Source organism: Stegodyphus dumicola, chromosome 1 (genome assembly GCF_044657685.1).
Source record: "Stegodyphus dumicola isolate Sdum_Otavi_A_Nest chromosome 1, ASM4465768v1".
Classification (NCBI taxonomy): Eukaryota; Metazoa; Arthropoda; class Arachnida; order Araneae; family Eresidae; genus Stegodyphus; species Stegodyphus dumicola.
Genome location: NC_140768.1, coordinates 42464339 through 42479832, shown reverse-complemented (window position 1 = coordinate 42479832; position 15494 = coordinate 42464339). Strand labels below are relative to the sequence as shown.

The following is a 15494-nucleotide window of genomic DNA, read 5'->3' as shown; positions in this document are numbered from 1 at the left end:
AGGTAAAATAAGCATACATAATTGAAATTACTGTCATAATGGTTTTACTATGTTTTCAGAATTATATGGACAGAATTCATTACAAAAAAAGACCTGTACCTTTCATACAAATTCAGTTTTGCTGTGTAAGTCTTCATTTGTCAAAGCCGATTTAGTTAAGATAATGAGTTTTACGAATTTTGTTCCAAGTTCATACGTGAAAAATTCCTAAACTGTTCACAATGATTCATTTTAAAACGACTTGTAGGTTTAGACACTGATCTTTATACGTTTCCTGGAATATGAAATATTGAAAATAAGGAAATAAAATACGATTCAAAACATATTTCGTTTCGTAAATACCTAATATTTCATTAAACAGCATATTGTTCAATAACGTAAGAACAGCTAGAATATTCCTGCAAATTGTCCGTTCCACGCTATTCAGAGGTGAGTGTAATTAGAATATTTCATTGCACAAGGCAATGGTGAGTTTTCGCATTTTTTGCATCAAGTTTGCAGTATATTTCGTTCATAATTTCTGTGACTTATGCTTGCGTGACCGAACCATGCGATATGAATCCTTTCTTCATGTCATTGTGTATTGTGATTTAACGTGACCATTTGCTTTGCAAATCTACGAAGGTTGTTTTTTAAGTAAGGTCAGTGTTACAATAAAAATACCCTATAAAGAATTTAAAAATATTTTAGGATATTGCGTACGGTTATGTATTTGTCTACATAGTTTCCTTGTCAGTTTAAACATTTACAGTAACGATGAACGAGGTTTCACATATCCTTCTCAAAGAACTCTGCCACCTGTGATGATAGCCAGTTATAGATCGCTGAACAAAGCGTCATTGGTCATGAACGTTTTCGTGCCATTCCTTGAGCGATCACATTCTTTTTTAGCAGTTAATTTTCACTCGTTGAATTGTCACCGTCCACTTCGCATGTCTGGCAATGAAAATCCGCGGCTTGTATGTTTCATGCGATTATGAATCGAATGACTAACCGTATTTTACAGTTGGCCTGTAAAGTCATTAGGAGGCGTGCAAAATGTGCAATGCCTTCGCCGGGACTCGAACCTGGACCTCGCTAATAGTCGCCGAGTGTGCTAACGTTACACTACAAAGGCATGCAGAAAGGAGGGAGAAAATAGCTTATATACTCCCCCTTTTAAAGGGCGACTGGGGATTAGGGGACCCAATAGTCAAATCCTAGTGGCGAAGAATCATCATTCACCACCATTTTTAGTTCGGGGGCCATTGTAGAGTAATTTGGATTTTTTAAAACACGAAAAATGAACGGAGAAAATAATCCCTCTATTAAAAAGCGATGGGAATTAGGCGGTTCCTTCGCCAAATCCTGGCGGTAAAGAATCATCACCCACTACCGTTTTAGGTCGGGCGCCACCGTAAAGTTCTTAGTTTTTTTTTTTTTTTTTTTTTTTTTTTATGCAGGAGATGTGAAAATTACCAATGCCCTCGCCGGAACTCGAACGTGGAACTCTTGAATACGCATCCGGTATTCCAGCAGTACAGCACGAAGGCATGCAGAAAGGAGGAAGCCGCTCGATTTTCTTAAACATTTTAACCTCATACTACGAAGCGTACAGACTGACGATGTACATCGAAGTAGCATCGGAATCTGTGCGAAGACTACTGGAAGCCTGAATACACATTCTCTGGATGCGCTTTAGTCTGCATGCGCACTTCATCCTTTCTCAGCCTGCACTTCAGCCTCTTTACGCACCGCCAAAATTTCAACCGAAATTTCACAAACGAATCTTACTTAAAAAATAACCTAATTTTGTTTTCTTAATCTTAATGAGTGTTATGACTACGTATAATACAGAATTGTATTTTACCCAAGCAACTATATAAATCTCGTTAATTCTCTCTTATACAATATGAATTTATGGTAAGCGATTTGATTCAATCTGTTGCTAAGAGTGTAATCTTCCATATTTGCTATGTGTTCTTTCTTATATCTTATTTCAGTATCAGTCAGTGACCAAATGGCTGAAGTTGTCGAAGTTCTTCTATAAAGGCATCCTTCGCCATAGGCACGAAGGCGTAATAATCTCCAATGAAATAACGCTAGTTCTCTCTGTAGCTTTTATTGTGCATTCCTCGTACTATATGAGTATATCTGCTTAAATTTTGTTATTCACTTGAACAAAATTTTATTCAATTTATAACAGTCTTCTTTTTATCCCGTTTACTTTTTAAATAAAATTTTAATTTAAAGTAAATGTATCATGAATCGATCTAAAAAAGCTAACATGATTAAAATACGAGAAACCAGAAATGTCAAGTCTGAATCTACCGCTAAAGCGAAGAAAACAATAAAATATTCCGAAGAACTTATTTAATAATAAACTTATACTTTCATCCTTATTTTCTAGTATGAATAGCTTTGTATATAATAGTATCGTTTAAAGACGCAAGAAAGAAAGCATGAATTATTGTAATTTAATTTGTATGCAGGATATGCTCAAAAGAAAAGATTGGTACCATCGGGAAAGAAAAAAAACTTTGTTTAAATCTAGCCCGACATTACGATCAATTTCTCATCTAATTCCCTTTTAAAGTCTCAACTTGTAAATCTATCTGATTTTCATTAAATTCTTTTTCCGCTTGGCAGCTCTTATTTTTTAAATGGGATTTTCGTTCCCCGGCAGATTTTTCTCAAACAAATACAGTCCTCTCACGAAAGGAAATGCTTTAAGTTTCTTTCAGCAGTTCCATTTAAATGTTTTGTTTAAAGGAGATATACCTTAACATTTCTTTCCTTTTCACAAAATTCTCTGTTTGAAATTTTAATGGTTGAACGTTTTCGAGAAATGGCTTTAGAAAGGTATACTTCTGAATAATGAGTAGTTTTAATCAATTCGCTACTTTCTTCATTTAATTAGTTGCGACATATTTCCAAATTTGTAGAAATTTTTCTTCTTTCGTTGTATATTCTGCTTGAGGGTGTTTAGGACAAAGAGATACTATTTTGTAATTGCAGTGAGGAAAGTGCAAAACTTGCTTAGGTAAGAAATGCAAATTTCAAACTTACTTGATTATCAGGCCATTTTATCCAATTATATCAGGCCATTTTATCCAATTATATTAAAGTATATATAATTCTTAAATCTGAACAACCCTTGGAATATAATGTGAAATAATTTATTTTCAGTTCTAATTTATTTAAATGTAGAACCTTAACTGTGTTTGCTGTATGTCAATAGATGAATTGTAATAGTTTTAGATCATATTATTGTTGAGTGAAAAATATCTTAAAGAGCATGCAGATTTTTAATATCTCGGCGCTAAGAAATTGCTAAGATCCATTTCCCTTCTTCTCATAAATTCTTTACAAAAGTTTTTCTTCTTACTGCCATTTTAATTCATTCCTCTTGAACTTTTAAGATTTTAATTTAATAATTTTCCTTTTCTTTCGTTCGTAATTTTTTCTAAAAATTATAATTCTAAATATGCTTCAAGTTCCTTTTCGGTATAGTTAAAAAAACTTAATTTGACATTATTTTTATATATTGAACATAAATTAAAATATGCAAAAATGTTCATTTCGTATTAAAAATAAATATAGTTACGTATTTTTCTACTGTATTAGAGCGGGCCCACCAGCGGCCGAGCGGTAAAGTCGCTGAACACTGGTAGTTTGGTCCGAGGTTCGAATCCCGCGAACGGGCTGGCTGCAGGGGCGTTTTCGTGGTTTTCCCCATGTGTAACGTGTATACGAGCCAGTTTCCCTTAGAAAGTCCTCCACGAAGGCATCCCTCCTCTTAGGCAGATAGCCCTCGAGACTTTGCCATAATCCCACACACACACTACTGTATTAGAACTTTTATATTTAAGAGATATGATGATAAATATTTAATTATTTAACCGTATTGCGGTAGTTTCAAATTTGATATACCGAGTTAAACAAGCTACACATTGCTGTTTTCTAAATTCAAATTGACCGAACGACTTTTATTGAAATTCATATTGTAATGAAGCAATTCATTTCACTTCTATTTATCAAAGGAATTTTATAGGATAATACGGCTTTAAATTGTTTTTATATTGGCTAATGTTGTATTAGCATGACAGCTGGTCATTCGAGAATTTTCACTAAAACGTTTCCGTCTCTTTATAATAATTTGAACTGTAAATTTTACTATTATTTACATCTACTTTAGGCGAAGAAATGAATTTAAGTTTATGTCTTCATATAGAAGTAAGTTTCGACAATTTCGATAGAAAAATTCAATGTTAGCGCAAAGAATAATCCTTTAGAGGTATGTAATTCAAGTTGTAGAGACATTAGGTATATTTTTGAAGCAGGAGAGATGAAAAATTAGCAATCGCCTTCGCCGGGAATCGAACCATGAACCTCTGAAATACCGGCTTAGTGTGCTGACCAATACACCACGAAGGCACGCTAGAAAAGCGAGAGAAATACCTGTAATAAAAGTATTACTACAAAAGAAGGTCAACAGTGCATTTGTATTTTATTTAGACTCATCTTAAAAAAATGCCGTCAAGTTAGATTATACAACATTATTATTATAATTTTTGGTTGGAATTTTTTAAGAAGATGTAAAACATGTGTGAGACGAATTTGGTTAAGATCTTTATCTGAGATGTTTCTGAGATTATCACTGAAGCTCAAAAACTAAAAATTATTTTAATTATTAATTGTTATTTATACTTTACCGCTTTAATATAGTTAGTTATAATGCAAAACAGTGAATTTTCACAATACAGGAGCTCAATAATAAATAAATTGCGATTTGAATAAGAGGGTAAAGAAAAATATTTATATAAAGTATTTTACGTTTCTAATGCTTTATGTGATAACATTCTTTTAAATCAAACTGATATTACTATTTATATCATGATTTATTATGAGCTGTCGCAAAAACAAATTCCTTTGATGCAAAATTATTGTATGCTATTACCCGTTTTTTCGGTATTCTTACATTTAATTCATGTTTTACTTGAGTTTGTGTTTACAAACTCTGTCTAAAATAGGTATAGACATTTTTCTTGTGTAGTTATTTGAACTTGATTTTATGTAAGCTTTAAAGTCTAGCTTCGACTGGATTCAAATTCAAGATATTATGGCTCCCAGACAAACACTCTGCCCTAGCTCAATCAGTTGTTCTCTGCTGATTACTAATTGCTAATATAGCGTCAAGTGTCGAATGCCGGAGACGACGTTCTCGGCTAATGCGGTTAATCAAAGGTAGTCCAAGACCCAATAAACAAACTTACAATTTTTATACACAGTACTTGGTTGTTGGTGCATCTCCATTAATCTCTATATCTGGATATTTGAGAGTTAACTTTCTACCAACCACATCTTTATTATTCCACCTCTTCGTAGTATTTGGAGGTCTTTCATGTTCCAGACATGCGCAAAAGGGCACTATCGTGGTTTTTTTTTTTTTTTTTTTTTTTTTTTTTTAATGGACAGTGCTGTAAAGGCTTGAAGTGTGATGCATTATCTGAAACAATCACATTATCTGCACTACTCTCTTTAGTAGCTATCATAATATCTTCTATTTGGAATATTATAAACTAAGTTTTTGTTAGAATGTGATGTTGCTGTATGTTTTTTAACAAAATGATCCGTGACGACATTCAATTTTAATATCTATTTAAACCTGCATTTCAGTCGTATTTAACTCACGAGAACGTCCTTTCTTATTACTGATCGAGATTCTAGCTTGGGATTACAAGCTCATGAGGCCTGTGGCGCTTTGGCTAGCGCATAGCGCAGCAACACAACGGGTCCGGGATTCGATCCCCAGGCTGGGCAAGGTTGATTCAGCCTTTCATCCAAATAAATAACTACCATGTTTCAAAAAATAACTACCATGTTTGCTTGGGAACAAAACGCCGGGACCCTGCGACAAGCTGACCACTTGTCCAGGATATATGCTCACTCATCCTGGGGCCCACGGTTAAGAAAGCAGATATTAGGGCACTGCAGGCCATGGTTCACTAAGGGCTTTTGCGCGATTGAATTTGTTATTATAAGCCCATTAATACTTTTGTTATTATAACCCCATTAATATTTTTGTTATTATAAGCCCATTAATATATTATATGTTATATATTTTTATTATTTTTCGTTAAATAAGATTTCAAGGATTTTTTATTAAACTCTTTTTACTTTCTTAATTCTATTGGTTTTAATAATATCAAGGCATGTAGAATAATACCCCGGCTTGTCCAAAGGTCTCGCACATATGTGATTTATGAAATCCAGAAAAATAGAAAGAATCTATGAAAGATAAAAATGCTTTTATTTCTGGTAACTTCCCCTGATGAACATCTAGGATTTTCTAAAATGATGAGAACTCATTTCGATAATAAATTTTCAACAATTGTTGATAATGTTATCTCATCAATTCGGAGTCGTCTTGAATCAACAGATCATTTATTTTCAGTCTCCTCAGCATTTTGGCCTAGTTTTCAGCTTCCCCAACGTATCTTTGTAGCTGTGTTATGTGAAGAATTCTCACAGTTTGTTGAGATAGCTTTTGTCTGCCAAATTTTCTGAAGTAAGATTCATCAGATATTTTAGCATTTGATAACATTTGATTAAATTGGTATAAGAATCTAATTCCTCTTTCAAGCATGAAGAATGATCAATAATTCCCTTCCATCAAATGTTTCTTTGCCTTCAAGTTCTTTTATTGATTCATCTACAGTTAGTTGCAACTTTAGCAAAAAATATCCATAAACTTGCAACTTCGTAGCTCAAGTGGGAATGCATTTTTCTGAGAAATTCAAACTTAACCATAATTTGAAATGAAAACCCGAAGTTCACACTACACAGCAAGATAAATTAATTTTATCTTAATGTTTTACCAGTTTTTTCGAAGTTTAGAATCACTACCAGAGTAAAAGAGATCACGTTGATAGCAGCTATTGATTATTATGCTGATCAATTTTCATTTAGAGAAAAGCTTCTGAATTCTATTTCAGAAGAATCCAGGAGACTTTTATAGCAGCGTTTTCGTGGTTTTTCTCGAAGTTTACTTGTCGAATTTTGGAGCAAAATATTAGCAGCAACTGTTTCTATTTTAACATTAGATAACATATGAGATAAAACAGAGAATAAATTAAAATTTAATTTATAAAGTTCTGCTTTTTAAGTGAACATTTCGTTTCAAACAAATAAAGATACAAAGGAGAGTAATATTTTATCGAGGCAATTATGTAAACACTTTTCTTTCTTACAGTATGCTAATGAGGAAAGGAGGAAATGAATTATAAATTCCTGGAATTAGCTTGAATGTAAAAGATGAAATATTAATCTGAACACTAATGATTCATTATTTTTTTGCATAATACAGGATTAAACTATGCGTCGATGAAATTTATCATTCAGAAGAATTTGATTCGAATTTGTTTTAGTTTAATCTCATTTTTGTACCTTGTATCTTCTGATAAATTGTTTCCGTTGCTGGTATTTTTCAATCTACTGGTTTAAATCTTTAATTTACCTTTCTTTAATTCTGAGGTAATTTGATTTTTTAGTTTTATTTTTAAGCATAAATATTCAAACGGCAATCTTTTAAATTTGTCTGAGTACCGGAATAATAATCAATTTATCGATCTTGTTCAGAATGTGGAAATGGGATTTCAGGGAAGGTATTAGAAGCTTAGTAATGAATTAAAAGACATCTGAAAAAATGGAAAGCAAATCTTAAAATCAGGAGGCAAATCTATGAGGTAAAGTTTATTTTCGTGACTTAATTACAGATTTAATTCTAATAAAGTTATACAGAAAGGATGTAATTCTCTTAATGAAAATGGAATTGAAAGCGCAGGTCACAGAAGTGCAATTGCAAAAATCAGATACATAAAATAGAATTTTATTAAAGTCAGATTAAAATAGATTTCACACACTGATTTATAACCGTATAGGCAATTTACTTCTATATGTACAAGTAATTAATTTTCGGATATTTATATATATATAAGCGGCTTAAATGTTTGTCGTAGATAGTTTATTGGTTGCTTGCGTAACTGTAAATTGTTTTATTCCCCTTGCAGTGCAGCGCGTGACGAATATTATTAGAAAGCTAAGCCGGAAAAATTAAAAATACAAGAGCACGTGCATTTAACATTTAATAAATAAATTTAACATCTATATATAATAGAATTCGGAAATATGCAACCGGCAAAAAACTGCAACGATGAAAAAACAAATAAAATGAAATAAATAAATATCTTTATTATATGCGGCTTAAGTGTCTGTTTGCTTAAGTGTTTGGTTGCTTAAGTATCTGTACTACCCAATGTCCAATTAAATCACCAATTAAATCACCTTTATTTATTGAGCTAGCGGTGGCTCTTAAGGAATGTACAGCCAGTTGTTTCCTTCATTGCACTCTATTATAAGCAATTAAGCAAGTAGAAAGGGGAAACCCCATGGGGCAGTAAGCAAAGTGGCGTCCTCGCCGCCTGCCGTGAGTAATCCAGTTTGAATTAGCAGACAACTTTGCACAAATCATTTTAATTACAAGTTATAATATCTAAAACAAGCGGTCATTTCGTATGACCGCCGAGTTTTTTATAACTATGCATCTTGAAATGAGAGAGTTTATTTGAATGGAAATATTTTAATAAATTTTTGTTAGTGAAAAAATTTATAATCTTGCAATCCTTGTATAGTGTGCGAGAGTGTACATAGCATATATTATACGAACGTCATACAACAGTGTGCTCCAGATGACACAACATTTTTTTTTATTAATTAGATACCTTATTTTTTTTCTTTTCAGCAATGAAACTAGATTGCTGAGTAATGTTATTTCGTTTTTAAATTAATAATCGTTTTTCTTAGTTATATACTAATGCTTTTATAGTTCCATCTCGTACATTTTCAAGAAAAATAACTGTTCTCGAGTTTCATTTAGAGGTACCTCAAGAGCAAGCTCATTGTGCTGTCATATTTTAAATTCAAGATCACATCAAAGGTACCGCCGCTAATGCACCCGACGGCATGATACGAGAAGCTGTGGATAGCTTCCAGCATCTCTAAGAGGGATGTATGTTGGTACTGGGGCGCCTTTTTGGCAGAAATCAAATTCAAGCATTGACTATTAAATCAAACACTGACATTTCATTTGTTGAAATGAGCGTGGCCTGTTATAATCATGAGACCAACTTGTTTGGTTAGGTGCGTCGGGCTGCGCCCACTACTGACTACTAGTACTGACTCAAACACTGGTTCCTGCAATTACTATTTTTCTTAAAAAACAATATATTTTAAAAATTGAGTTGTTTATTTAGAGTATAATTTTATTCATAGCGTTGTAATATCGTGCATTAGTATAATTTGCCTTTTATACTGTCCAGACGGGAAAGTGGTTAGTAATTCTGACTGCCGTATCCAAGGGCCCGGGTTTGAATCCCGGAGAAGGTGTGGATGTAAATTGTCTGTCGTTTCATTGGAGGCAACGATGGTCCAGCTATTATGTGCTTCAATAATAAAGTGACCACCGCTTCCGACCTTAGAAGTGGCCAACGCCTATAACGCCTAGTTCCCGCCATTGGAAATAAAAAAAATAATGTTAAAAATATGGTTTAGTGACAAATGACTGTAAAATGTACTCTTTTGTATTTCAATTATTTATTTCACATTATTTGAAGTCTTTTATTTAAAAATTAAAGTTTTGGTTTTTGTTGACTATTTATTTTTTCCATTATTTTTGTGTTCTCAAATAAGAGGAGAAGCACCTAGATGTAAAACTGAAAATTCGGCAAAACAGAAACCTTATTTCGGCGTATATTAAATATGAGAATAACTGAATATAAGAACTATGATCTTCGGTAGCTAATATATTTTGAAAGTGACTCTTGCTTCTGATTTCTCTGAAACGTAATTGCAATTTTGACTTTGGTTCTGCAACTGAAGCAGCATTATGGATACTAAATAGCTAAAACTTCTTCAGTTGATGAATGGGATTTCCTTGAAGCTTTTCACATTCAGAAAAATTTATTAACCCTTTTAAAATTCTTAATATTTCATGTGTCTTTACTAATGTTTACGTTATGCTACCCTGGCGTAGATACGTTACGCTGGCGCGTTTTTCCTCCCGATTATTTTTGATATAAATCCAGTCGTTTCTCCGCCATTTTCTGCAGAATTGTTTTACTTCTGAAGAACTGAATCCTGATAGTCCTCGAAATTAATAGAGATTTCTGTAGAATCTTTGCCAAAATAAGGCTGTTTTATCTAATTTTAAATTTCATTAATTTACTTATAATGGATCAACACTAAAAATATATGTTTATTGTAGGAAAGAAATATGAAAATGTTTTCTTGCTACGCAGTTAACAAAGCGCTTAGTGAAACCTTGGTAGAATCAGCTGTGGTTAGCGTACTATGTAAGTAAAACCCATTTATGTTTTTGTTTTATTTTACATTCGCTTTCTATCATTAAAGTAAAATATTATTTGTTTTAACGATTTTAGTGATTTAGTTTAATAATGAAAAACTCATTTGCTGAATTTTTATAATATTCCACATATACATTTATTGTTATTGTTAATTTAATTCTAGATCCACCAGAACCACCTTCTATCATTGGATACACAGAGGGAACCCCCATAGAAACTGGTCAGACTCAACAAATGACTTGCATTTCGCAAGGAGGAAACCCTCTTCCAAATCTTAAGTGGTTTAGAAAAGATAAAGAGGTAAGTAAAGTAACTTTTGTTGATGCTTTGCATATTAATTCATGCTAATATTTCTCAGATGATGAATTTATTCCTACAATAAGAAATTAAAATTTCCTCCATCTAACGTCTTGATATGAAGTTGCCTTGATTTAAGTAAATATTACGTTTAAATTTCTGGCGTAGTTTCCTGGATTTTTTTTTGTTTTGTTATAGAATTAATTGACGTGCCTTTTTTGTAGAATACTGCATAGATTTTTAAACCATATGAATTATGATGCATTTATATGTATTCAACGCATACAAACTGAAAGAACAGCAAGAGAAATAATATTGAGTTTGATTTTTAGATTTATGTTGAATGGATATTATTGAAAGCTCAGGCTAGATATTTTGCTATAAGTTCCATATAAAATATTATTGTTCTATATATTGCTTTTTGCCGAAAGGTTTTACACATAAATTATATTGGAGTTTGCATTCGATAAATGAAACAGGGATTCATTTGGTTTATGTAAATTAAATTCTTAATTTATCGGAATTTGCTTTCATAATTTTTAATAATTAATTTCTGTCACAAAATTGTAACTGAATATTTTGCACCTAAAATATTTTGAATTTACTTTAAAAATCCTATTAATTGAAATTTAATATGTACTCACAGATAACTTTTAAAGTTTCACTTCATATAAAATACGACTTTTCATATTGTGTTTAGGAATTTCTTATAATGGGATTTATAATTTATAAACGCGTATTTTCTTCCAGTTTCTGAGTGAAAAGGGGTTATAAATTAAAGTTTTCTAAGCTCCTTTGTTCAACAAAAAAAAAAAGTATATATGCAAAGCGAGTTTAAATGAAAACCTGTTGCTTTTCAATCGATAAGTTTAATTTATTTTCAGCTGTGTTAAAACTGAAAAAAAAAAAAAAAAAAAAAAACTTTTAAAACCTATGTAAATATTTTAACATCATTTAAGAATTAGTTTTAATATACACAAATCACTGAATACTAATCTTGCAGTTCATAATCATTTTGGTTTGTAATATCCTTTTTGCAACTTTAACGAAAGTACTGACAGTCTTGCAGGGAATATCTTTATAGAAATTGCAAGAAATTTTATTCGCATAACTAGTGTTTAGGCGTTTACTGCTTCCTGTTTCCATTAAACTTATAATATTTAATATAGTAACAATAACTTATAATACATAACATAACTTATAATACATAACAATTACTCTTATGAGACAATTAAATTTAAATTTAAATAGCATTTGTTTAATGTTTGTATTAATAAATTTTCTCTTTCCTTAAATTTTATATAATTTCAAAATTTCATACTTGGTATGTTTATAAAACAGACTCCGCACATTCATTTAAACCGTAAAAAATCTTACTGGCTTAATATGTATTTAAATACTTCCTTCTCTTATGGGACTTAAGTTTTATTTAAGCAGCTTAATTAATGCTAACTAAATTAAGCCATTACTTCCAAGTTATTTTAGAAGAGGCAAATGTTGTTGAAATAAATTTCTCGATTTTGCTGTTTGTATCTGTTCCAGAAACTAATTAATGTAATCTGAGATCATTTTAGGTAAAATGAATATTATGTGAAGTATTTAAAAACAAATGAGATAACTTGTATCAAGTACTTAATCTGCTTTATGAAAATGTAATTTTTGATTAAATTGTACATAATTAAGTAATATTTGGTTTAGAAGTTTTAGGTTTTGAGGAAACAATAAGTATATTAAGAACAGTAATAAATATTTATGCCCTGAGGGGATATTTTATTTCTTATGTAAGGATAATGTATCTTTAATTAATTCTGTCGCTTATCTGTATGATATCATTTTCCTTTTCTACTCCGACAGCTCGTTTCTTCCACAACGACCAATAACAACATTGTTTCAGCAGAATTATCGATTACAGTTGATGATAACGACAACGGCGTGGAATATCGATGCGAAGCTTCTAACTCTGCATCGAATGTGCCAATGTTTGCCACGACGAGACTCACTGTTTACTGTAAGTAAAAATGCATTTTTTATTTATTTTTTGAATAGACAACATTTCATTGATTATTTTGCAGTTATGTAACTTCGAGTAACGTATTGAGAAACATAAAATAATTGCCTAGTCTGTATCTTTAAATCTTTCTCTCCGCACCCGAAAATATCTGATTGGCAGTTTAGTTTGACGTTACTATCAGTATCTTAAAAGGAATTTAGAATATGGGAAAATAAATAGTTTTCCTTTTAAAAAAGAGCTCATTGTACGCATGCATATTTATTAGTTACAGTGGATTAACTGTATGAATAAAGCTCACTCAGAGCTTTGAAGAATCAAATTTATTTACAGTGTTTTCTAATATCTGTTATTTACTTACGCAACAATTAAAATTATTTAAAATCTTAGGTGATTTCTTTAAAAGCTCTTCGAATGAGAAACAGGAACATGGAGATTTAAATCAATGTGACATTTCGTGGCTAGTTTTGCCAGAGCATCAGCTGTCTTATTTCTAAAATTTGACAGCTTCCTCGAGCGTAAGCAAAATGAATGCCGATTCAAGGTCTAATTAATAATCTGAATTTCAACAGCAAGTTTCTCTAAAACTCTAATTTTCTGTAGTAATTGTAGCGAAGAAATAGAATCATTACATATTAAAATAATCATGAACGCAAACCATTACAAGAACTCTGAATTCATTTCACAGCAAGGTCTAAACATAGCCACTCAGCCTGAAAACCAGAGCACTTATCATTAATTCTGTACTGTTTGAAATTTTCTTTCTTGTTTTTGTTAATGAACAACAAAAGCAAAGCAAAGCTTATCGTTTACCTTACTTCCATCTGTAAAACAAATTAATTTGTACTCTTCAAAAACAGCATTGGAATAGGCAACAACTGGTATAGGATTACTGTTAAAAGGATGCGCCAAAGAAGAAACTGGAAGGCTGCCGTCAAGAAAACGTGACGGCAGTCTTCTAGCTCCTGTGCCAAGGATCGCATGCAAATATATGTATATATGTATGTGTGTTTAAAAAGGTTTTTAAAGTATGTATTTCTTGCTCGAAGAAATCACTTCATGAATTTAAAAATTAAACACACGTACTTTGAATAATGCAACTAGCTAACCTAGGATAAATTAAGTAAGTCGCGATATTTTCCATTATCTGCATTTTGATGTGCTTTCTTAATTAAAAATACTTTTCTTTGAAACCAATGAGTAAAATTTCGGGTAATTAGTAAAATGTCAGTTTATCTTGCAGAAATTGACTGAACCATAATAATGAATACATAGGTTATATAATTTTATTAAACTACATTACTTATGATATTCAACTCTTATAACTCGATTTCTTAGCTGTAGAGCAAAACAGCTTGAAAATTCTTAAACGAAGTGTATGTATTTATTTTTATAAAAAGTATCGAAGACTGTATCATTTTAGTGATCCCAGCAAAAGAATATCCATTAATCATTATCTGTCACGCATAAGGAACGTTTCATTACAACCATGTATGTAATTCTGGACCATTAAACTCCGAGATAAGCATTAGTTTCTAAGTGAAAATGCTAACCATTATGTCGAAGCAAAATAGAAAAAGGAAAGTAGCAAAAGTGTTTTTGTAAAAATGCGCTAATTCTTTATAGCAATATTTTGCGGTAAATTTAGTAAAAATTTAAAATAGTGTTTTCTTACTTCTGTGTTGGAAATCCTCACGAAGCGTGCCAGGAAATTTGAAATTTAAATATTCATTTTAAGAAACAATTCAGACTAAAAAAATAAATCTGTAGAATCATGAATGAGGTTTCTTAGAGGAAGAAATCTTAAAAAATAAATTCTGACCTCATTCCGAAAAAAAAAACAGACACACTTTTACATTGTTGGATGATATCTACACGGCAAACACCCTTGGAAAGAGTGACGCTAAGCCTTTGCATTTTCTAATCCTTTGAGCGTTCCGGGTTTAGCCCTGAGATTTCAAAACTTTTCAAAGTGTCATAAATATATGCTATTTTTTTATTATAATTAAACAATGATTGTCTCACTTTGTACCTTGATTTCGTTTCTTCCAATAAACATCCAACCTGAAATCGGATGCATTAAAAGCTTGCAGTGTATCATTTCATGCATAATGAATACGAAAGCTATCCTTCTATATGGAATTTCCGTTGATAACCCTTAGAGGGTTTTCAAATAAAATTCCAACAGGGTGGAAAGCAGATAGATACTGTTGGCCAAAATCATTGGGATGATGAGTTATCGTCTGGCAGAGTTTTGAATTCGGACGCCATTTAAAGTCATTAGTTTTTTTTAATAGGAAATTGTGTAAAACTCATTTTTGTCTTCAGTAGGAAACGAACCAGCTGGATGTGTTAAACCCACATAAAACACAAGAACACATAAAATGAATACTTTAAGTGCTGATTACTGTTTAAAACTAAACATCGAACTAGCATTGATTAGATACTTTAATCGAAAATGTTTAAGTCCAACTGTCAAAATTAATACATATAATTCATTTTGCAGCAAGTATGTTCCTGTCAAAATGTACCTGAACTTTTATAGACAAAGCCAATACCTAAAAATATAAACTGTTAAGTATAGTTAATGGCTAATGCCTTAAAGTAATACTTTGAACTACATTAGTCTTCTAATTCATAATATAATCTTTTAAGTACTTGAGACTAAACGGGATCCCCCCTGCAAAGGTATTTTGCAACTCTCAACAGACCGTCGTCATATTTAGGCTTCTTCACAGAGTTACGAAATTAATTTAATTTTAATGCATTGCGTCTTGTGAGAAAAG

At 31.6% G+C, this 15494-nt stretch overlaps 1 protein-coding gene across 4 annotated transcripts in view; it reads left to right on the top strand.

Moving 5' to 3' along the window:
* LOC118195504 (nephrin-like) overlaps window positions 1-15494 on the top strand; it is a 497037-nt gene that overhangs the window by 406027 nt on the left and 75516 nt on the right. For all 4 annotated transcript variants that reach the window (XM_085814172.1, XM_085814182.1, XM_085814164.1 and 1 more), the window contains exons 9-11: window positions 10304-10391; window positions 10567-10703; window positions 12555-12708. In XM_085814172.1, coding sequence (XP_085670298.1) covers window positions 10304-10391; window positions 10567-10703; window positions 12555-12708 — 379 coding nt within the window. The remainder of the gene's footprint in view (window positions 1-10303; window positions 10392-10566; window positions 10704-12554; window positions 12709-15494) is intronic.